This window comes from Canis aureus, chromosome 8 (assembly GCF_053574225.1).
Source record: "Canis aureus isolate CA01 chromosome 8, VMU_Caureus_v.1.0, whole genome shotgun sequence".
Classification (NCBI taxonomy): domain Eukaryota; kingdom Metazoa; phylum Chordata; class Mammalia; order Carnivora; family Canidae; genus Canis; species Canis aureus.
Window position 1 is genome coordinate 61,526,482 of NC_135618.1, and position 23,415 is coordinate 61,549,896.

The following is a 23,415-nucleotide window of genomic DNA, read 5'->3' on the forward strand; positions in this document are numbered from 1 at the left end:
CCCCCTGACACGGGTTAAGGACACATACGACCAGGTGACTGCAGGTCTCCAGTCAGGTGCACCTCGTGGAAGAGCTTAAGGGCTTTATTCTTCTGCAACACTGGGCCCAGAAACACAAAAAGGAAGCTATGACGTGCTTCAGCGCAGGGAGGCTGAGGACCTGGAGGTCCATGCTGGGGTCTCCATGTGCATCACGCAGAACCCTTGCCGTATGCCAAGCCACTGTCCCCACTGTGCAGATGCACACAGAGCCCCAGGGCTCAAGGGCAGAGGGCTTGCAAGAGTGCAAGGCTGACTTTTTGGCGCATCCAGGTGCCGCCCAGGGTGACAGGCCGGGAGGGGCCCAGGCAGGAGCAGAAATGCCAGGAATGCAGGGCAAAGCCGCAACAAAGCCTGCGGGGCCGTGTAGGCCTGCAATCCAGAAACAATCCAGCCACAGACCGCAGCCTCCGCTGGGCGGCCGGGCGGCAGCCCCTTCCTGGCTGGGCGTGGACGCCACCCTGCCCGCCCCGGCTCCGCCCAGCTCAGGCCCCGCCAGGGCAGCAGGCACGAGCGTCCCCCCGTCCCCCCCCCACCCCCGCGGCCACCACCAGCCCCAGCCGGGCTCGGGGGCCTCTTCTGGCAACGCCGCCTCCCCAGAAGCGCTCAGCCTCCTGCTCCGGCTTTGGGCAAAGACCTGGGCGGTACTCTCAGCATCCCAGGGAGACATAAATACATAAATCACACGCTGTCCATCCACCACCAGACGTCTCCACGGCCCAGCGTTGTGAGCAGCGCGGCCACTAGACGCCCAGATGGAGACGGGGACGGAGCCTCCACAGGCCCCCGCACACGGCTGGGCGCGAGCCAGGGGGCGCGGCCACCGGCACCCACCTGCACCCACCTTGCACCCATCCCCTGGAGCCCCTGCCCCCCGCCTCCCTTTGCGCGTCCCGCGGACCAAAAACCACACCGTGAAGATGTGCTGCTGAAGGAATGCCTTTATAAAAACTCTCCCACGAACACGCGAACACCAGAGACCCCCGCCCTCGCTCCGGGGACCCCACAGGCAGCCAAAGGATCTTGACGGTCACATGGCCCCTCCATCTGGAGCAGGGAGAGTGGGCGACGGGCGACGGGCGACAGAGCTGCCTGCCTTCACTGGCTCGGCCCCACAGACACTGAAGTCGACTCCCTTTGGGATGAAGGCCATCGTCTGCTTGGCTGCTCCGGATGGGCACGTGGCCTCGTCTCCAAGAGGCCAGACGCCCTGGCAGGAGGGCTTCGATGGCCCACTCCCTTCAGGTTCCAGGATCCCAAGGGCAGGCCTCGGCGCGCAGGCTCTCGTGGCGGGGTGCAGCGGGCCACCTCCAAGCGACGGGCCCTGTGGCCGGACACAGGGTCTAGACTCGGTTACGCAACTAGAAAAATGTGACCACAAAGCACTTTTCACGTGTATGGGTTTTGTTTGGTGGGTTTTTCTTTTTCCTTTTGGTTCAAAGAAAAAAACATAGCAGGCTCTCAGGTATACAAAACTGGTAATATTAGATAAAAATACAAACTTCACCTTTACAAAACAAAAACAAAAACACAACACACACACACATTTCTGTTGAATACATGTAAAGCGTAACATCTTACCAAAAATAAAGAATTTAGATTCTGTCCAAACAGTGGCCCAGGGGCACCTCGCTGCGGCGAGGAGTGGGAGCGGCAGGCCCGGGACGGACTCGATTGGTTCACGCATAGTTCTCTCGAAATGGCTTAAATTAAAAAGTAAGATAAAATGGGGCAGGGGAGAAACACGTAAAGCCAGAAACATTTAGGAAGTGATGCATAGGTGGATATACCATGTTTATTTTAATACATCTCATTTGCATCCTGCGAGGGGAAATACGGTCCCACTGTCCTGACTTACAGCAGCCTGGTGTTATCGGTGTAAATGTCATCCAAGAGATAATTAAAAAAAAAAAAAAAAAAAAAAAAAAAAAAAAAAAAAAAGCTAGCCAAAGAGTAAAAAGGAAAGCTTAATAATCACTTTATGGTGTAAAAAAAAAAAATCCACTTAAGGCTCTCGGGAAGGTTTCTGTATAGACTCAAACACTACGGCAAGGAGATGTGTTTCTAAGTCCCGTGGCGGTTCTGAGACATCCCTGGCTCCCACGTGCCCCGCAGGGCCCTCGGCACCCGCCCGGAGTCCTCCAGAAAGCAGGTTCTGTGTCCCTGGCTGAAGCACCTGTGAACCTGGACAGAAATCCGGTCCGCCGAGGCACGTCGCTTCCATCCCACAGGGGTGTCCTCCATCCCGACAACTGTGTAGATATTTTTGTGAGTCAGTTTTGTTTGTCATGTTTTGTGGTTCTGTTTGCTCACGCTCTCTCTCGCTCTCTCGCTCTCTCTCTCTCTCCCTCTTTTTGACAAGGAAGCTTCTTATTGTTTCACCGAGTGCTACAATACTTGCTTTGATGTCACATTAAACAAATGTATACTGTCTCTTTGTTCTCCCGAGTGCGCATGGAGACAGTTTTTCACGGAGGAGAACAAAGATCGCACGCTGGCAATGAGCACCGTACGTAGTAGGTTCAGGAATGTAACACGCCATGTACATCCGTGTCCCGGAGAAGGGCTGCTGGCTTGTCCTCACCTCACATCTGCGGGGAGAGCGGAGAGACAGACACTGAGGCGGGGCCGGCACACGCGCTGCCACATGGACGGCAGCCACGATGACACGCTTCACCCCATCAGGGTACACACTCACACGCAGCGTGACACGTCTCAGATTTGTTGTAGCGTTTTTCAAATCAAATATGCCTCAGTACATCCTGAGCTTTCTGTAACAACCTGAGCAGAACGGAGACTAGGTTCTTAGGATCCCACAGAACGTTCCTTAGAGCAAGCCCCATTCTCCAGTTGTACAGATGAGGGAAACTGAGGCCCAGCATGGTTCTTTCTTTGCCTTTTTCCCCACATTCTTTTTTTTTAACACCCCCGCCCCAGCAGAGGACTTGATGTAATTTCTGGAGCTCTGGCAACCATCCTGGGCCATGGGACAACCTTGAGGGTCTTGGTAAGCAGGCAGATCTATACTGAGCTCTGAGCTAAGAGCAGCTCTTCCCCATCCAGGTTACTGGGTCACTGCTTATCCCAGCACCTGTACCACCCACAAGCCAGCAGGGCCTGGGGTGGCAGGGACGCTCCTCAGTTCTCACTCGGGGTCTCTGTCATCGGCTGGCCTGTGGAGGCCAGAGCCCAATCATTGGTGGGCACAGTGGATGCACAAGATGACACAAAAACCACCCCCAAGTTACACTCTGGGGGAAAACTACACCCTGGGCAAGAAGTCATTGTGGGGCTGCTTCAGGAGCCCACCCACGCGGACCCTCCTCCCCGGCTCCTGAACTGGGAGCTTCCTGCAGTCGCTCCACCAGCACCTGGGCTCTGAGACACCATCTCTAAGAACTTCTCCCACAACCACCTGTCTGGGACGCCATGGGCTCACACACAGCCAGAGGCAAGGACCAGGCTTTCCAGAGCAGACAGGACTGCTGAGGTTGAGGATTGAGGTTGCCCAAATCCCATTCCCTACAAGACTACACTGCCCAGGTCCTCTTGCCACCAAAGGATGGCCAGGGTATCAGAGAAGTCACCAGGTGGGACTTTTCTAAGAGGGTTCTTTTGGCCCTCTTCCAACCTAGAGTGTACACGTGATTTGTGGAGCTTCAGCAGCCACACTGAGCCATGAAGCAGATCTGCGGATAAACAGCACCAGTCCCTCACGTCGGAGAGGGTCCCTGATGATACCTGGAGGATGCCAAACCTGCTCCTGAACATCTATCTACCTCGCTTCAGCCCTCATTGATTCCGGTGTGTCACCAGCAACCAAACAGTTTCCAACACAGTAGCCAACAGCCCTGTACGTTTATAAAACGCTGTCAGACATGACCTGCTCGGTCTTCAAATGCCGTTACCCATCATCCCCATGAGCCTCAGTCTTTCATCTGTCCAATGGGACGGGGAACCTGCCCAAGGTGAGCCCAGGTAACGCACATCAGAGCTACCCCACTGCTGTTCAGGAAGCTGAATCACTGCACTCACGGGATACCAGGGCCTCCCCCATCGATGCAAGAGACCCAAGCCAGAGCGGGGACTCCGGAGCGGAAGGGGGAGCCGGGGACACGAGCGAGCAGACCCACAGCCCAGCCAGACACCGGAAGCTTGCAGGCCGATCAGGGCCGATGAATCAGGGGCGAGCCGCGAGCCGCGAGCCGGCCACGGGAGGGATTGGCCACGTGATCAGTCGGTGCACCTCCCACCCGCAGGACCGCGGCACGTTCGCAGTCAGCTCCTACCTGGTCGGCCGCGTTAGGTGGGTTTTAACCTTTTTCTTTTCCGTTTTTTACCTGACTCCCTACGCCTTCCTGTTAACAGAAGGGCAGGGAGGGTGAGCGGGCCTAAGGGTTAGGGCTGCGGACCTGAGGCAATAAATAGCTGAGGTGTTTGTCTTTCTGGAAGAAAACTCGATTAGCTTTGGCACAGAGACACTTCCTGGTGCCCTTGAGCCGGCCCGATGCAGCGGGTCACAGCACCTCTACCACGCTGCCTCGGGGCAAAGTCTGCCTGGGACGGGGTCGGGCCTCCCTGGGCCATGGGCTCCTGGTCACTCCTACACCCCGACCAGGGTGGGCACTTGGAGCGGCCACCCTAGTCGCTCCAGCTGACACCTGCAGGTGCCTCGACCCCCACTAGCCCCCACCCCGGGGGCCCTGTGCCGGATTCGCAGCGGCACCAGACGCTCCTGCCCGCCGAGCCGAGCCTCTGCGTGGAGGGCAGGCTCTGAGGACCCCTTCCAACGACGAGAGGACGAGGCCCAGGGCCGCTCTTACCCGTCTCCTCCTCCCGGTGATCTGGGTTCAGGCCGCTGGTCGTGCATGTGCATTCCAGATGCTCCTCCAGCCGCACCTGCACTTCTTTTAACTTTGGCTTCTTCCTGATGTACTCCACCTTGGCCACCTGCCCGAGACAACAGGCCCCGCGGTGAACACCTCGGCCACGCCTCGCACGAGTCACCGGGAGCGGGGTACGTGCTGGGGTGCTTGGCCCCACCCGAGCCAGGAGGGCGACGTGGGCAGGCTGACCTCTGACCTCCTCCCAGCGGAAAGGCAGAGGACTGCCAGGTGAAAAAGGCACCTTCGGGCATTTGTGGTTTGATCTATTTTAATCGACACCCGAAGGCTCGCTCGTGCAGGCGGGAGGAGGTCTGCAGGACCCACCTTGAGCGAAGAGCTCTGAGCGGGCCGGGGAAGGAAGGAAGGTGTCCGTGTCCAGGTCTCAGGGGACATCTGGGGCAACGGAAAACCTCCAAACACATACTTGATTATTAAAGGGGGAAAATACCCACAGCGAGGGAAGGGGTGCTGAGCGCGGTTTGTGGGTCGTGGCCCTGGTGTACCCTCCCTCCTGCCCGCCCACCCACCCACCCACCCATCCTGTTGAGCACAGCCCCAAGAGCCCACAAGAAGGCTGTCTGGGTCAGGACATGGATCCTGGTCTGCTAGGAACTGCAGATGAGGACCCTACAGGCCTCACAGTCCGGTCCCAGGAGGCCAGGACTGGGGAAGGTCAGAACGGAACCAATGCCTCCTCCAGCTGGGCCCCCTCCATTCACTCTCACCCTTGTCAGCCCAAATTATCCAGGTACACAACAGCAGTGTAGCAGCCCTGCCTCTGCTGGGGGCAAATGGCCGGGTCCAGCCTGTGGGGCACCAGCCCAGGCAGCCTAGAAATCAAGTCCCTACAGACCCCAAGGTCAAGCCTAGGGAAACCGGCTCAATCTGTCGTGGAAACACCACTCCACCCTCTCCACACACGCTCACATGCACACACACATACAGATGCACACATGCCCGTCCTGGAAATGACACACACATGCACACACATACAGACACACACATACCCTATTCTGGAAACTATACACATGGATACACACCCTATCCTGGAAATGATAGACACACACAGACGCACACACTCTGTCCTGGAAACGACATACACACACAAGCAGTACATGCACATGCCCTATCATGGGAACACAGCACCACCCTCCACATATACACACATGTGCTGTCCCAAGCATGCAGCTCCATGCACACCCACATTATGACACAGCTGGTACCAGAGAACAGCCCACACACACAGTGAGTGTGGTCAAGGTGGCCTCACTTCATCCTAATTCATGAAGGAAACACGTAACATCAGAGGAGCAACCTCCCAGCCTGTCTCTGCAGCCCCAGTGGGCTCCCCTCCCCCAAGAGCTCAGTCCCTGGTGGGGACAGGTCCAGCATCTTCCCATGAGCCCTGGATCCCACAGACCCGGGCACATGGCAGATGTTCCACCTATACCAACACTGGGGCTGCAGTCCTAGGTCCTGGGAATGGCCCTCAGAGATATCCATACCCTGTTTACCTGGGGAGACTGAGTCAGAAGGGGAGCAGGGCCCACCCGGGTTACGCCCCAAGCATGTGGAGGCATCAGGCCATTGGCAGAGGTGAGGGGATCCCGGATGGAGAGCAAAAGCCCCCAGCCTGGGGACAGTAGGGAGAGGGGAAAGTTGGGCAGAGAGGTGCTCCTGTACAGAGGCCTGGAGTCCAGAGGCCAGAGGCCCCCGGGGCAAGAGGGATGGCCCACCCCACAGGTGAACTGGCCCCAAGGCTTGTCCAGACCTGTCAGTGGCCACTGGGCTGCATTAATGGTTAACCTGCAGTGCAAAGGGTGCCGGGTGCCCGGCGGCCGTGGGAAGTGGAATGCGGCCTCGGGTGTGAATGTGGACAGCCAGGTGTGAGCGCAGAGGTGGGGTGGGAGCCAGGCCAGGTTTGGGACCAGGTCTGGGGGGTTTCCCAAGTTAGAGAAGAGGCAGAGGAGGGGAGCTCAGGCATGAGTACCCTAGCCGCAGAGCAGGGTCTGCTCCACAAGGCACCTGCCACTCTGGGAGGCTGGGACCACACAGGAATGAGAGAGAAACACACAGACAGACTCTCGGGATGTGGCGGACACAGGGGCAGAGAGCCTCCACTTTCCTATCTATAAAATGGAACAAGAACCGTGGCCCCCAGGGCTTCACATGTATGGGAACAGCTGGGGCTTGCCACTGAGCCACGTTCCCAAGCAACTGAGCCCTGGTATCAGCACATTTTTGCCTTTGCAAAGCCAGCCCCCAGGCCCAGAGTGAACCTCCCCTTGAGGACACTGGGAGGGATGCATCTCAGCACCTCAGTGAGCCTCCCAAGAGGGCAGAGGACCGGGGCCTGAGCCTGGCCACCATGCCAGCCCTCCGCTTGGGCCTCAGCCCCTGTCCCTGAGCAGCCCTAGGGCCCAAGCAGGTAGGTCAGAGGCAGCCCCATGTCTGCCACCCCAGCTCTGAGCACTACACACTCCCACCCCCATGCACAGCTGCCCTCCATCCCTGGACTCTGCTGGGGACATGGAAGGGGGGTTTCTGGGGGCGCAGCCTCTGCTCAGCAAGTACTTCACCCACTTCCTCTAGGGGGGCAGGTACTAGGACCCAGGCTGGGCGCAGGGGGGCAGGCTGGTCTCCACCCTACCAGACCAGCCTCGGTGGAGAAGATAGACGCTCCAGAACCGCCCCCCCAAAACAGTCCCCTTGGCCAAGCACTCCCAACACCAGCCACTCCGGTCTGGGAACCCACTTTCTCCTCAGACGAGCCGTTTTTATCAAAGAAAAACAAACAGCGATTTATGATTGCACCTGCTTCGGGGTATGTGAGGATTCCAGGCCATTCCGCCACCTCTGGCCAGGAAATAGCTGCATTTTTTCCCCCAAGAACACACTGTGAATATTAACTTCTCAGAGCAGCCTCTGCTCTAGCCAAGTCCCCAGAACAAGATGTTTAAGTCCTTTGGACCCTTCCCATGGCCTCGGCCCCAAACAGGGTCCCCAGGCTCCTCCCTCCCCTCTCCCTTCGTGTCCCGTGTGTGGGAGCTGCACCTTGTAAAGAGGACCTTCCACTTCCCACCTCGAGTCTGCCTGGCAGAAACCACCCCACCTGCACGCTCCCAGGGCATGCAATCCAGCGATGCCGTCACCCTTCCATTCCAGGGACCCCAAGCAAAGAGGACCTGAGCTCCTGCTCCTCCCAGTGTCCTCCACTGGGCCACGGAGAGCGATGCCCTGCTGGGGGGCGCCACATCCCCAGGTCATGGCCTGACCACTCCAGAGTCAAGGGCAGAGCAGCATCTGTGATAAACACCTGCATTTACTGAACCCCAGGTGCTGGTCACTGGGACGCTCACAGCTACCCGGTGAGGGCACAATTACGGCCCGTTTTACAGACAGGAAAATGAGGCAGTTCAGACAGGGCTTCTTTTGTTGGAAGGAGCCGTGTGCTTGGAAACAGCAGAGGCTCAGAGTTCATGCCTTAACCGGGGGACTTCCTAAGTCCGGGAAATCTGTCCTGCTGGGCATGAGGGCTCTGGTCCCTGCTGATCCAGCACGGAAATCCTGGAGTCCCTCCGAGTCCACTAGATCCACTTGGAACTGAAGCGGAGCCCCAGAGTCACAGCACCAGACCTCCACATGGCTCGACAGGCGTCTGCGTGGGGAACCCTTCTCTCTAGCCCAGTTAGATAATCACCAGCACGGTACCAGACGGGCAGTGAGTGCCCCAGGAGCCACGTCCAGGGCATCTCCACCCATTGTGGGGAGGGGCTCAGAGCCATATCACATGAGGCCCCTCTCGCCAGGCCACAGATTTCTCCCCAAGCCTCCTGGACTAGATCTCACACTCACACCGGAGCGCAAACACACCCAGACCCACCTTCTGGAAGCCATAGCCGGCCACTCTGGTCATGGCCGTGGAGCTGGGTCGCAGCTTCTGGAGACCTGGGGGCCAGGCCAAGATAATCGGCTAACCCATCAGCTGTGAACCCACGTGACGCCCTCAAGAAAACGGGAGCCCCCAACTTTCAGCGCCATGCAGTAAGGCTGAGGTTTACCCCACAGCGACCCCATCCAGCGCGACACAACCAGTTGTGGGCCCCGCAGCCTATACCACTCGTTATCCTAGCCCTCGAGCCTTGGGTCTAGGAGACAGGGTCAGCCCTCACCAGGGTAAGGCTCATTCGTCCAGGACACCAGTCAGCGAGCACGCTTGGACCCCTAAAAGCAGACCCCAAATGCTGAGCATGGCAAGCTGATACAGAGACGTTGCCCCAGCCCGGACCACAGGTCCACGTGCCCCGAGGTCTGATGGCAGCCATGCCCTGGCAACCCCAGAGGGACCACCAGGGGTATAGGAGCCCCAGCCAGCCAGCATGCAGGTCCCACAAGACAAATGAGGGCCCAACCTCCAAGAGTGAAGGCCCCACACCAAGACCATCATAGAGCTGGGGGCACAAGAAGCTTTGGCGCCCCCTCCCTAGTGGACACTGTGGGAAGCCAGCCATCAATCCCAGCAAGTCCTGACACTTGGGGCCCAGGAGCTACTGGGCAGCCTTCAGCTGAGCACACTGGACAATTCACCACCTGGGCCTCAGTGGGGTGGCCACTCCTAGCCTTACCTCACCTTCTCTGTGACCAAAGGGCCATAAACCACAACACTGGGCAGGTGTCCACCCTGGGCGAGACCGCGCACCTGCCCAGCCACAGGGGCCCCAGCAGGCCCCCAGCACACCTCAGACACCCAGCCCAGGACTCCACAAGGCCCATCACCCTGCTCAGCCTCAGCCCCAGTGGAGCAGGGACAGCTTCCTGGGCAGGCGTGGGGGCCAGGCTGGCCTCCACAACGGACCTCCTGTTCCCACTGACCTTTTGTCCCTTCTCGGCCAAAACCCCCAGTGTCTGGGGCCGGATGTTTTCCTGCCAACCCTCTGATGGGTGGGCAGGGAAAAGGAGGAAGGGTCTGAGAAGAGCAGGGCGCCGGACATGGAAGCAGGCCACTGGGTTCCAGCTGCAGGACTAAAGCCCCTCTGTCCCCTCGGGTGGACCATGACCCCGTCTGAGCAGACGAAGGCCTGTGGGGGGAGCCCTGGCCTCACGCCACCATCTGCTGAGCCCTTTGGGCCTGTGCCCAAGACAGACATGGGCCCCTCCTATGACAGGGCCTGGTCCCAACCCCACCGCCTGTGCTGGAACCCCGCTCACCCACTCAGGGTGGGCCAGGAAGAGAGGATCGTGGGCAACCCCAGGACCGGACACTCCCCAGTCCTTCCCCATGGGAGGCAGAGGCCCACTTCATTCCGGCACCACTGTATCTCCAACTGGACACTCCCAGGATAGCCCTATGCACATCGCCCAAGTGTGGGACTGTCACCCAGAGCGCCACCACCCCCACGCCCAAGAAGGAAAGATCTCAGGGGTCTGGATTCTTGGGGCTCACGAGACCCCCTCACAACATACCATAAGCGAGGACATGGAGACCCAAGGGAAGCAGAGCCGGCCAGGGTCCCGCAGCAGGCAGCAGAGAAGTCTTGGCACGGAAGGCACAGCCCTGTCCCCTTGGGTCTCCATGTCCCTCTTTAACAAAGCGTGCGGAGCTGGACCCAGTGCGAGGTGAGGGACCCCAGCAGCATGAAGTCAGGAGGCCCGCGCCTGCCAAGGCAAGAGCCAGCGCCCCGGGCAAGTGCAGCAGAGCCCTGGGATCCTCGGCTTCAGGGCAGTGTCCACCGTGGAGATCACAGGGCAGCACGCCGTGGAATCTGCTTACTCAATGCCCCAAGTGCTCGAGGACCAAGTCCCCGGAGGTCAGGTGGAGCCGGGTTACGGGTCTAACATGCCTTCTCACGTGACCGACTGTGTCCCAGCCAGCTACACAGTCCTTAACTAGGATAACCTCCCCTGCACTTCACTCCGTGGCCAGGAGCCTGGACAGCAGCGGGCACTCAGGATCTGAAATAATCTCCAGTCGAGGAAGGGCTTCTGGTGCACCCCCAGAACCTTCCTTCTGGGAGGAATGGACACACCTGCCACTGGAAGCTCAGCTGAGTGGGCAGGCCATGGCCATCTCCACGAGATCAGTGCCCTGCTGTCTAAATCCATGGCCCAGGGATATGTAGGACTGTAAGCTGCCCAGAGCCAGCTTCCAGGGAGGGCAGCCCCAGGACACTCCAGCCCAACCACGTGTCAGAGAAGCCAAGATGCTCTGGACATCTCCCTCCTGCCCTATCCTTTTGGAAGCAGGAAGAGCCCCCCTTCAAACAGGGGTCAGCTTGGGACCAGCACAGGCCTAGACATCCATTTCACAGATGGGCCAAGTGAGGCCAGAGGGGAGCAGACCCATACCCTAGGAACCCCTCCAGCCACTGAGACAAAAACCCAGACCCCAATGTGGCAGCCCAGAGTGACCCAGAGGCAGATTGCACCCCAGGACTAAGGTGGGGAGAACAAGGAGCCCCCACACATGTCATCTGAACCTTACCTTCCTATACCCCTACCTCGGCCAACACCCTGCCCCAGGAGTGCTTTGGGGCAAGTGCCCAGCCATGTGCTGGCTCCCAGGGACTGCAGCCAACCCAGCACTAATCCCAAGGGTCTCCAAGTGGAGCCCAGCTTCCCAGAATGAGGGGAGGGGCTGGCTTTGCAGCCCCAGCCCCAGGGACTGAGGAACCCCCAGGAAGACCGTGCTGGAGGACTCCAAGGACACACACACCCTAGCAGAGTGAAGGGCCCTCCCTGACTTGCAGACAAAGGGCAGAGGCCCCTGAGCAGGCCCTGCACCCATGCCGGCTCCCCTTTCCTGTTTCCCATGTGCTTCCGGGGAGAGGCTCTGAGGGGTCCCCCTGCAGCACACACACAGCCCGTGTTCTGAAGACCTCCCATGTTGTTGCGTCACGGGGCAGGCTGTGTGCGGTGGAGCGGGGAAGGGACCTCGACGTGCACCCCCAGCAGCTGGCCCCACATCCCAGGTCTAACACCCTGCTCTGTACCCAGGGCCCGGGTATGTGTCTGCCAGGGAATAGGAGCAGCAGGCTGTCACTACATTGGCTGCAGGATGCCCCTGGGCAAGGCCGTGGGCTCACCTTGACGCTGCGGTGATGGATGCGGGAAGGCTGGCACTTGACGCTGCTGGTGTTACAGCAGCCCGCACAGCGCTTCACCTCCACGCACGGGGGCCAGATCAGGAAGTTGGCAGACGTGGGGTCAACCTGGCTCCGAGGTATCTCATAAATGACCGTCCTGGTCTTGCAGACCGCGGGGATGGCCTCCTCTGCAGAACAAGAGCCACGGTGAATGCAGAGGCCATGCCCCATGTCCCACCAGCACCCAGGCCTACCCTGTGACCCGAAGCCCTGAAGGGCCTCCACGTGGCTGCTGCTTCCTCTGCATGCAGAGACACCCCAGCCCCAACAGGGCTGTATGTGGGCTGGCCAGGATGAGCAGCAGTGAGGGCCGGGCAGGGAGGCCCTAGGGACCAGCACTGTGGCAGACCATGTGACACAGGGAAGCCTAACGTGACCTGCAGGTGGAGGGGAGGGATGGTAACCGAGGCAGACATGTGGTGGGGTGGAGGGGTCCCTCCACTGATGGTTAGGGAGCTCCCAGAGCTGGTGAAGAATGGGTAGAAACAGGGAAACAGAGCCTGGGACCTCAAAGGCAAGCAGGCAACAGGCCTCACAGCTCCAAGGCCAGGCTCAGGAAGGAGGGGGATCGTGAGATGGACAGGGGACCAGGGAACGCAGGACACAGCCCACCACCTGCAAACCTGCTAAAGATCATTCAGAGGGGACCCCGGTAGCCAAGAGGCCACCCTCCCAGGAGGAGCTGCCTCTACCTTCATCTGTGCTCCTCAGCACAGGCCGATCTGTCCAACCCAAAGCCCCAAAACTCAGTGGATGCCAGAGGCACGACTGCCCAATGAGAACTGCACCTGGGGACCCTGGCAGGCACACTGTGCTCCCCACATGCCGCCTTACTAACCACACCGCCCTCCAGGCCCAGCTAGGCATGTGTCACTGAGGGCTGACCAATACTAGGCCCTCCACCCAGACATGTGCTCAGGGAGCCTGGGCAGGCTCTGGGGATACCCACAGAAGCCAATGCCTCCAGCGGCAAGGTGGTACCCCAAAACCCAGAACTGGAGGGAGCCGCTCCTGGCCACAAAGGGCTGGGCATGACCCCCGGGGCCAGCATGAGGCAGGGCCCTGGCCCCTGCAGACAAACAGAAAAGCCTGAAATGTCATCAAAGGTTAACGGGGCCCAGTCTTTGCCCCAGTGCCAGGGAGGGGTGCCAGCCTCTCTCTCCTGCCTGTCCCGTCACAGGGCCCAGGAGACCTCCTGAGGCCCTAGGAGACTCGAGGTACTTGTATCCCGCCCCCCCACCCCAGTGGCCTGGGAGCACCTGGAAAGGGGGACCCTGTAAGGAAGGTTGGGTGCTTGAGGTCTGGCCACCACAGGGCAGGAGAGGGCTGTGCTCACGGCTCCCAGCCCAGCACCCACTGGCTGGGAGGGGCCTGGGGAGCCTAGCCAGGTGGGACCGAGTATGGAGCCAGGGAGATAGTCCAGGGCTCCCCATGTGGAACAGGACAGGCCTACTGTGGTCCCCTCACTTGACACTGGTCTGGAGAACAGGAAACCTACAGCCCTACAATCAACATCCTCTGGGTGGGCCCCCGGCCTTCATGCACTGCACTCGACTGAAGCAGCATCAGAATCTACCTTCTAGAAGGAAGATAAGCTCAGAGAGGGCAGTCACTGCCCACAGTCACACGGCACAGAAAAGCAGTGTGTGTCGGGGGGTCACACCCAGGTAGTTAGGAAAAGCAGGAGGACTTTCCCGGTTGGCATGGGACTCGGTGGATCACATGCCCTAACCCTGCCTCCAGGGCAAGAAAGTGCAGGCCAAGATGGGTCTCAGAGCAGAGCCAGAGTCCAGGAGACCCCTAGCAGCCTCCAGGAGCTAGACAGACATGAGGATAGTCTGCTAGAGGGCAGGATGAAAACAACCCCCAAACCCATGCCCAGCAGAACCTAGGAGGCAAGCCTGAGTACAGTGGGGGCCGTGGGCAGGGGCATCTGCGGGGGGGGCGTGCATGCAGCAGGCTGACCCCCACACTCTGCAGCTGCTGGCCAGCACGCCCGTGCACCACATTACAAACTGGAAATGAAACACGACCACGTTTTCCAGCGAGGCCTCCTCCAGAACAGGCCCCGACAAGACCGGGCACTTAAGGAATTTATGATGGCTCTCCTCTCCTGGAATCTCTTGGCCCAGGCCAGGCTCAGCAAGCAGCAGACGGGCCGGGGCAGGGAGACGCCCCCGGCAGAGGAGGGAGGCCTCCGGAGAGAAGGCGGGCGGCCAGGGCTGAAGTCGCTGGGCCCCTGCACACGTTGTGTCTTTGTTTTATGGAGGAGCGAAGGGGTGAGGCACAGTGGATGAGAGCCCCTCAGCCCTCCAGAGGGCCTAGCCCCCGTCCCCTTCCCCACCCTGCAGGCCCAGGGCTCACCAATGCTTCTTTTCCTCCGAATGGGCACAGGCCGCTTCTCAGGTGCATGCTTGGTGGCATGGCCCCCGTGGGCTCTCAGACTTGCTTCCAAAGCATCCTCGGCCCCTATAGAAAGAGGAAATAGTGACCGGCTGGCTCCCATCAGTGTGATGCCCGGGGGCCTTTCCAGCAGCGCTCCCACCTGCCTCCCAGAGGCAGGTGAGTCCCCTGGGAGACCCTCCACTCCCATGTATCCAGAGAATGAAAGACTCCCAACTGCTGAAAACCTCTGTGAAGCCTACATGGAGGTCCCCCAAAAGTGCCCCCCCCACCCCATTGCACTTTGCAGCAAAGCTACAGACCTGTGGGGAAGGGGCAGGGGATCTCCCCAGGTGACGGCTGGAGGAGGTAAGTAAGAGCCAAAACTACCCGGGGACAGGAACCCTCCGACAGCACCAAAGGACCAGCAGAGGCTGCTGCTGTGACTTTTCTGGTGTCTGCATGTGGCTCTCTCCATCTTTTTGGAGCACCCTGACCTTTGAGGGGCATGGGGAATAGGCCAGACTGGGCCAACAACTGGACCCCACTTGTTCTTGAAGTTAATCCATACCCAGGCCACAAGTGCAGGTGGGGAAAGTAAAGGGACAGAAATCCCAGTGCCTGGCAGAGGGGCCAACTGGCAGGAAGGCGAGCGTGCTGCCCATCGGCCGCACACCAACAGTCCCAGTGCTAACATCAAAGCTGTACCCTAGTCTTCCAGGCCTACAACAGCCCCTGGCACACATAGGAGCAGCCTCGCCCGCCCTGGTGCCCCTGGGGCAGCTTAGGGGAGTTCCAGGTCCCTCAGATTCCTAGAAGGGAGAAGTGGGGTGGGAGGGACACACTCAGTCCTGCCACCTGCCACTGGGACCGACCCGCTCCAATGACACTGCCTGCCCCTGGATAAAAGGGGTCACCCTTGGTTCTCCCCGCCTCGGCCCCCAGACCCAGCTAGGGGGTCTCCTTCTGCTCCCCAGGAGATGAGCAGGGTCCTGAGAAGCGCACCCCAACAGCCGGGGACTCCAGCAGCTGCGCAGACCACCCCACCACCATGTCCTGCTGTCCCGTCCCTAAGAAGCTCAAGTGGTGTCCTGGCCACCAGGCCTGACCAGACGCCCCCTCCTGGGTGCCCAACCCACCGGGGCCTCAGCGACTATCCACAAACCTCCACTCGTTTAAAATGAAAACCGAAAACCAGGCAAAAGATACAAATGGCAAAAGATGTGTTCTTTCAGACAACTAAAGTCTGGGAAGAACCCAACTTCTCACTTAAAATGACTCAATGTTCCACTGCCACTAATTTTTTTGAGACCCAAAATAAGATCAGAACACAACTATTCATGCAATAAGAATTTCCCATCAACCAACTGTTACAAGAAGCATTTTTTCACGAAAAAGTGACATTTATGAGTCACGTCCCGGTGGTAGCCATCTTGCCACCCTCAAACCCAAGAGCAGCTGGTCCAGCCGCGGCGTCCAGGGAGACTCCCCAGCGGCCACCATCTTCCGGGCCTTGCTAAAGCCCCGCGGCTCGCTTCACCACCGGCTCGGTCCTTAGTCCGCGGGAGCTGCCACCACCGTACCGACACCAGGAACTAGGCCCAGGAGGCGGAGGATGAGCGGGGACACCAGCCCTCGCCTCCCCAGCAGGCCGCAGAGAGGACCACAGCCCCCGGCGGGTGGACAGCGCTGAAATCCGACCCGGCAGATGGGGAGGAGAAAGAGCTCCTAGGCAAACAAGCCCTCTTCTGCCCCCCATCAAGATGGGGGGTCGCCGTCCACGCCGTGGGCAAGTGGCCTCTGACGGATACGGTTTGAGAAATGATCCAGCAGTGACTGAGGCAGACCCCGCCACTCGAGATCCTAGAACTACCCTCAGGACACTTAATCGAGGGGTGCCCCTTTTGTTTAAGTGACAGCTCAGGATGGGGACAGGTCCTCCGGCTCTCGGTCCTGCTGGAGCATGAATGGCCCAAGACGGGGACATGTGTATCAGGTGCTCGGTGACCCCACCGCACAGTCGCCAGGCTGCTAGGACAACAAAGCTCCCCTGCCTCCTTGCCACCGAATGGCCAGCTTCTAATCACACTGGATGCACAAGTCCCAAAAATTCAAAGACCACACGCTGGTCCCTCCACCCCAGAGCCCCACGTGGAAAGTCAGCGACCCCGGGCTCCGTGCTGAGAATCCTCAGGCTCAGTGCAGCTCTCACTGCCGCTGGTCGAGGAACCCTACTGCCTCCAGGTGTCATCTGGGAAATGGGGATGCAGCTGCCCACTGGGAGGCCTCCAGGGTCCTATCACAAGGCCCCATGGGGGAGGAGGAGAGGGCCTGTAAGAAAAAGATCTCTTTGGCTTCCTGGGCCTGATTAGCTCTCCAACTAAAAGACCAACCTGAAGGGACTGGTTCACCCTTGGAGTGGCCCACAGAGGGATTTAGGACGACATCCCAGCTCCCTCCTCACAGATCCCAGACAGGCCTCCAACAGGACCTCATGGGGGTCCAGGGCCCGGAGAGCAGCTTAGTCCTCAGATAACTGACCCCTCAGCTGTTTACAACCTTCCACGGTGTCAAGATCTGTTTCAACTCTTTGCTTTGGGTGAGAACAGGTGTTGGGGTAAAGACTGCAGTACAAGTTCTAGAAGCATCTGTGGCAACTCTGGTGCTCAGGCCAGAGACCATGCACTGCCCTGGGTCACTGCCCTGGCTTCCACGGCTGCGAGAGGGGGCCAGACCAGGATGGAGACCCACTTTGGGATGTGTGTCACAAGGGGCCTCCTAGCAAAAAAGACCCTAGAAGTCCCGCTCAGTTCTCACCCAGATTCACAGGCATGAGGAGTCCTGGCCCAGACCCCAAACCATGTGACAGAAGGTGCAGGGTGAGGGGCAGGATGAGTCTAAGCACCCAGGACTTTTTATAAGGGGGCAATTTGAAACCAGCCAGGGAACTAGCTGCAGCATCCTGCTTCTTCGACCCGCCCCAAGAGGCTCTAGGCCCAAAAGCCCCCAGGTCAGGAATGCCATCAGCATAACCCACCAAGCTGCAATGCACAAAGTGTTAATGGGTGGGGGGTGGGGGGTAGGGGGTAGGGGGTGGGGGAGGCGGGGCTGCAGAGACCAGAATAAGAATGGTCCCAACAGAAAGTGAATGGCCCATTTCCCGGTGGCATCCTAAAGCCATCCCACAGGGAGGCCCAGCCCTGCAGCACCGGCCAGGCTCCTGCAAGCCACTAAATAAATAAATAAATAAATAAATAAATAAATAAATAAATAGCTCTGAATCTTCTCAGGGAGGCGGCCTCCCCACTTTTACAGATCCTCCAGGGCCCAGCGGAACGTAGGCGAGTGTTTTCCTCAGCTAACCAAAGCCAAATCCTTCTCCCCAGGGTTACACATCAAGGAACCAGACCAAAATCCCCCCTGGCCCAACTCTGATCTCCTAGTGAAACTCTACCCCCTTCCTGATAAGGATCAGCCAAAGGATTTCCTGGGTCACGAAACTACAGAAACCATCGGCCTTGCTAGCAAATGGTCTTGGCATGAAATGAAAATAGTTCAGGCCTCTCCACCACCATAATTAGGTACAAATTTCCAAATGACTAGACCATGTGATTTTACTTAATTCCGCCCCCCCCCCCCCCTTTGAGGGTAGCCTGCAAGGAGAGCGAAATCTTTACTGCAAAAAGTTCCAACTGACCTCTACCACCGTGGGCCTCCCTCTGACAAGCCCACTTAGGGCCCCGGCCTAACCAGACGCTGATACCATGTATTTCTCTAGCTACCCCTCCCACGGGTGTTCCCACACCAAATACTACTCTGGAGCAGGAGGCCACAAAGCTGTGGGCCAGAAATCTCTGCCCTCTAGGAAAAGGATTCCTTTGGGCCACACCACAGTAGGCGCTGCCACCAGCCTGGGTCCCTGGCCACCTCTGCACACCAGTCCCCTCCAACTGTGCAACCGACACCAAGGGGCTTGCAAACTCCAACGCTTACAAATAAACTCTAAAGTGGCTAGACTCCAAGGGCCTGAGGGTGAGCCCCAAAATAATCCCCAGACACCAGATGTGTGGAAGACGCGCCTTTTATTGGCCTGTGAAAGCACGGGGCTCCTGCAACCACAAAGGCCCGGCGGCCGCAGGCACAGGACAGCCGTGCGCCGCAATGACAAAGCGCCCCTGCCCGGGGGCGGCTCCTCCCGCGCGCCTGCCCGCGGGGCGCAGGGCCAGGGCTCCTCCCGCCCCGCAGGGCAGGCCCCGGGCCCGCACACCTGGCCCAGGCGCCGGCGCCCTCAGCGCCGCTGAACTTTCCGTGACTCGCGCAGCATTTTCCTTAAATGCAAAAACAATCCCCCGGCGAGCGAGCAGCTCGCGGCCGCCACCGGGAGAGAAAGTGGGCACTAGAAGAGAAACTCCTGACTCATCCGCCTGGGCTTTTATGGCCCGGGATTGGATTCTGACCTTTCGGTGCGCTCCTGCGCGGCGCCTGGCCCGGCCCGAGCGCGGGAGGCGGCGCGGGGCGCACCCCCCGCACCCCCGCCCCGCGCGCCGAGGGAAGGGGCGCGATTTACCTACGGAGTCTATCTCCAGGAGTCGCTGGAGGTCCCGGATGCTGTGGATCTGACTGTGTGCCAGCCTCTCAATCACCTCGCGGGGGATCTCGGCTTCCTGCAAGCAGAGCCACAGGGTCAGCGTCCGCGCCGGGCCGGCCCGCACCCCCCCGCGCGCGCCCCCCCCCCCCCCGCGCCCTGTGCCCCCGACAGCGCCCCCGACAGCGCCGGCGCCCCCAGCCCACGCCCTCCGAGCTCTCCGGGCGCCCGACCCCTGCCGGGGGCCCTGGAGTCAGACGCCGGGGGCGGACAGGGTGCGGACCGGGTGCGACCCCCCAATTCTCGGCCCGCATCCAGGGCCGCCTTTCCAGAAAGCAAGCCCTCCTCCCACCTTTACATTTCCACACAAAAGCCCGGCCCCCGGCCCCTCCGCCCGGGGGGGTCAGTCACAGGAGGTCTAGGGGCGCCGAGGGTCCCGAGGAGTTTCTGATTTAATAGTGAAATCGACATCCAGAGAGATCCAAGTTGAAATGCGTCACGGATCGGCGCCCCAAGCCACGGCAGCCTTCACACTCTCATGGGGCCAGGGGCTTGCATTTTCACACCCCGGAACCCCGGGCCGAACCTGCCGGGTCGGGGGGTCTCCGGCGCAAAAACACGCGCGCGCGCACTCATCCGTTCACACGCGCGCCCCACCCGGCCCGGCCGCGGCCCTAGCGCCGCCCAGGGCGCCCCACATCCAGCCGGCGGCGGGAGGGTTAAATCTCCACCTCCCGCAGCTCCCAGTCCCTGCCCAGACCACCCCCACTCCCTCCAGACTGTGCCCGGGAGTCGGGGGTCGCCGTGGGGGTGTGCGGGGGAGGGGTCTCCACTAAGTTCCCACGGCGGGGGCTGCAGAAAGTCATTCATCACGGCCGGGCTCCCGGGGGTTCGGGATCCTACCCTGGGGGGAGGGGGCCCCGGCGGTGGGAGGACGCGCGCGCCCGGCCCGGCCCGGCCCCGGCTCGCCTAGCTCAGCCACCTGTAAGCAGGCCCCGGGCGGGCGGGACTGCGGGGCCCAGCGGCCCGGCCAGGCTCAGGGGCCGCGACCCGGGCGAGGGGGCTGCGGCCCCGCGCCGCCCACCCTGCCTCCCCGCCCGCCGGGGGGCTTCCGCCGCGGCCGCCCCTGTGGACCCGCCGCTCGCCCGTCCCCTCCCGGGCTCCGCCAGGTCACACACACCCCCTTCCGCGCTCCCCGCACCCCGATACTGCATTGTCCGCCGCGTCCGGGGCGCCCCTCCCCGGGGAGAGCCCGCGCCCCCCGAACTTTCTCCCCACTCGTCCACCCCGCGCCACTCCGTGCCTCCACGGCACAGCGACGCAACACGCTGGAAACTCACCAGACACACTTCGGCATGGCAGAAAAGAACAGCCAGTGGGGAAAAGCAAGAACCCGACCGCCCCAGCAGAAACCAAAATGCGCTCTGCAGAGCCCCGGAGCCCGAGCGGCCCCGGCCCGCCGGCGGCCGCAGGGGGCGTGCGCCGGGGGAGTCGGAGAGGGGACGGGGCGCGGGGGTGGCACCCACCTCGGCCAGGGCATGGGCGAGGTATCCGCAGCCGAGGAGTAGCAGGCAAGCCCAGGTCCTCATCGCGTCCCGAGGCGCTGGCGGCTCGGCGGGGAGGCGAGGCCGCGGGGCGGGCGCTCCAGCCGGGCTCCTGTGGCGGCGAGATTCAGTACCATCCCTCAGGGAGCGCGGCCCGGGGAGGGTGGCGCGGAGAGCAGGGAGCCGGCGGAGCGCGCCCGGCGCGAGCAGCGAGTGCGGAGAGGCAGGCAGCGCCAGCGAGGAGGAGGAGCAGGGAGTGCGCGCTCGCCGCGCCCGCCGCGCCGGGAGCCTCCTGGGCCGCCGGGTAGGGGGTGGGGACGGAAGGGGCGGAGGGCGGGGGCTGGGCCTCTTCCTTGGTGCGTTCTCGGTGCTGGCCGCCGCCGCGCTCGCTCCCCGGCGCTGGCTTTAGGAGCGACCCGGCCGGTAATTCTGCATATTTGCGGGCATCAGCCCCGAGAGGGACCCCGGAGCGAGGCTGCAGCCGCCGCCGCCGCCGCCGCACCACCCATCACCTGTCTGGATGCCCGGCCGGGCCCCGGCCGCGGGCTCGCGCTCTCCCCGCGGGGCTGCGGACGGCCCTGCGCGCCCACCGCCGGCCCCGCGCTCGCCTTCGGCCTCCTCTAGCAGCCGCCGCCCGGCCGGGTACGGCGCGGCCCAGCACGGCGCGGCCCGGCGGCCTGCGTGCGCCCCTCCGCGGCGTGCCCTCGGCTCTGGCGCCGCGCTCCGCCCTCCGCCGGCCCGAGCCGGGCAGCGCCCGCGGCCGCGCCGCCTGGCAGCCGCCGCCCGCCCGGGGCCTCGCCGCGCCGGCCGGAGCGTGGGGCCGAAGAGAGCCGCCGCCGCCGCCGCCGCCGCCGCCGGGTGGCGGAGGAGGAGGAGGAGGAGGGGGGCGGAGGAGGCACGGGCAGGCCCGGCTCGCCGGAGTTGTGCGGGCTCCGCAGGGCGCGCGTGTGGAGCCGGCCGGCGGCGGGGAGGGGGTTATAGCGCCGCCGCCGCCGCGCCCCTCCCCCGCCCCCTCCCCCTCGCCTCCCCCGGATTCCGGGCCCCGGACCCGCACCTCGGAAGCGCGCGGGGGCCGCACGGGCCGGGCAGGGCCCGGGCGCCGCCGCCGCCGCCGCAGAGAGCACCGAGCGGCGCTCACGCAGCCAGTAAAACCCATCAAAGCCCCGCGCCCGGCTCCGAGCTCCGCGCGCCCGGCGGGGCTCCCCGCGCGCCCCTCCCTCGAGCTTGCCCACCCTCCAGTGCCAGCTGCAATCCTGCGGCATCGGACGGGGAGGGGAGGAGGCCGCCGCAGAAGCGCTGCCGTCGCCGGCTCGCCTCCCTCGGGCCCCAGCGGCGGCAGCGGGCAGCGCCCAGAGCTGCTGCGCCAAAAAGGGCAAACGCGAACCGGCCCCCGCCTCCGGCCCCCCGCCCCGGCGCGGCGCTCGGGCCTCTTTCCACCGTGAGGATCCAGGGCCCCTGCCTCCCCGTCTCCATAAAAGGAGGGGGAGTGAGCGTCTGGTGAGAGGTGGGGCGGCTGCAGGGGCGCGTCCGGGGCACTCACCTGGCGGCGGCCACGCGCCCCCGCCCAGAATCCGATGCCTGGGGCGTCTGAATGAGGCACTTCCACCAGCATCCCGAGATGGGAGAGCGCCCAGGTCGGAGGAGGGGGCTGCGGCGTATCTGATCCCCACTCCCTCGTGGAAGGCTGGGCTGCGGCCTGAGCCAGGAACTCGAGGGGGCGGAAGGGAAAGGAGAGCTAGGCGCGGCTGGCGAGAAACCCCCGGAGCCGGAGCCGGAGCCTCCCACGCCGGGATCCGCCGGGCGCACAGAGCGCCACCTCCGGCCGAGGCGCGGCACCGAGCGCGATGCGGGGGAGCAGCGCGCTGGAGGCCGCGGCCTGAGCCGGCCGGACCGCTCCCGGCCGCCGGAGCGCAGGTGCGCCCACCCACAGCAGGTGGGATCGGACCCCCGCGGGCCCCTCAAGGGCACCCGAGCCTGGAACGCGGCTGGGAGGGGACACGGGCCCCGCGGCCCCAAAGCTAGACGGCGAGGCCCCCGAAGGCTGGAAGACTCCCGGGTCGGTGGGAGGGTGGGCGGCCGCCCGGGAATGCCTCCCGCCCGAGGCCCCCGCCTCCCGCCCCCGAGGCCCCATCCTGGGGATTAGGCCCGCGCCCCGCGGCGGCCGCCCTCCCGCCAGACAAAGGCAGTAAAGGCGTAGCCCCGCGGGCGGTCTTTCATCCCGGCTCCGCCGGCTCCGGCATTTCAAAGGCCGAGTGGGGAGGGTGCTTAGGGGGCGCTCCCCTTCCCCCTAATACCTGGGGAGGGGGAGGGGGGACCTCTCGCTGTTCCCAGAGGGGGGGGTCCACTAGCACCCTTCCACCTGCTTTCACACACCTGCAGCCTCCCAGTGCCCTGGCCTTGCCCAGGCTGCAGCCCCACACAACCACCGTCACCAAGTCACCTCTCCGGCTGTTCAGGGTGATGAGGGTGAAGCAGGGAAAACTTGGGGACATTTAGAAGCATGTGAGGGCCCGTCCTTGTCCATCCATATGGAACCTTCAGTGGCTCCAGAGAGAGACACCGCTGGCAGGTTTGGGGAAGGCAGCTAAACATGCACCACCAAGAAGACCCAGGCTGGACGATGCGGTCTGAGCCACCGTCTCCCCACTGGATTGCATCACGGCAGGTGGATCCAGCCTCCGAGTCCTCTCGGGCAGGAGGGACCTGAGGACACTCCTTTGGGGATAAAGGATGGGTTTGATCGTGGGTACAGGAATGAAGGAGGAAAGTTTGCCTTGTATTTCGGCCTGGGGTTCTTACAGCTGCAATCCCTCCACATCTGAGCAGGCCTAGGTAGG

The 23,415-nt window shown here is 62.1% G+C and overlaps 1 protein-coding gene across 4 annotated transcripts; it reads right to left on the bottom strand.

Moving 5' to 3' along the window:
• Nucleotides 1–962: 962 nt before the first annotated feature.
• On the bottom strand, nt 963–22,368 carry PDGFA (platelet derived growth factor subunit A). 4 transcript variants are annotated; one of them, XM_077907442.1, is made up of 8 exons: nt 22,119–22,365; nt 20,561–20,690; nt 19,017–19,113; nt 14,432–14,536; nt 12,008–12,195; nt 4,863–4,989; nt 4,329–4,397; nt 963–2,630 (listed from the first exon to the last, which is right to left on the bottom strand). In XM_077907442.1, the coding sequence occupies exons 2-7, from the start codon at nt 20,621–20,623 to the stop codon at nt 4,342–4,344; spliced, it is 636 nt and encodes a 211-aa protein (XP_077763568.1). In that variant the 5' UTR covers nt 20,624–20,690; nt 22,119–22,365; the 3' UTR covers nt 963–2,630; nt 4,329–4,341. The 4 variants fall into 4 exon arrangements, with proteins under 4 accessions (XP_077763568.1, XP_077763567.1, XP_077763566.1 ...); XM_077907441.1 differs by lacking the exon at nt 22,119–22,365 and adding an exon at nt 21,811–21,950; XM_077907440.1 differs by lacking the exon at nt 20,561–20,690 and having other exon boundaries at nt 22,119–22,368.
• Between the last annotated feature and the right edge of the window lie 1,047 nt (nt 22,369–23,415).

Excerpts from the sequence above, each read along its gene's own strand:
- PDGFA (XM_077907440.1), bottom strand. The coding sequence starts at position 22,190 with ATGCTGGTGGAAGTGCCTCATTCAGACGCCCCAGGCATCGGATTCTGG. Across the intron at positions 14,537-19,016 it reads CCTGGAGATAGACTCCGTAG|GGGCCGAGGATGCTTTGGAA; the intron begins GTAAATCGCGCC and ends CTCTTTCTATAG. Across the intron at positions 4,398-4,862 it reads TCACCGGGAGGAGGAGACGG|GAAGGCGTAGGGAGTCAGGT; the intron begins GTAAGAGCGGCC and ends TTCTGTTAACAG.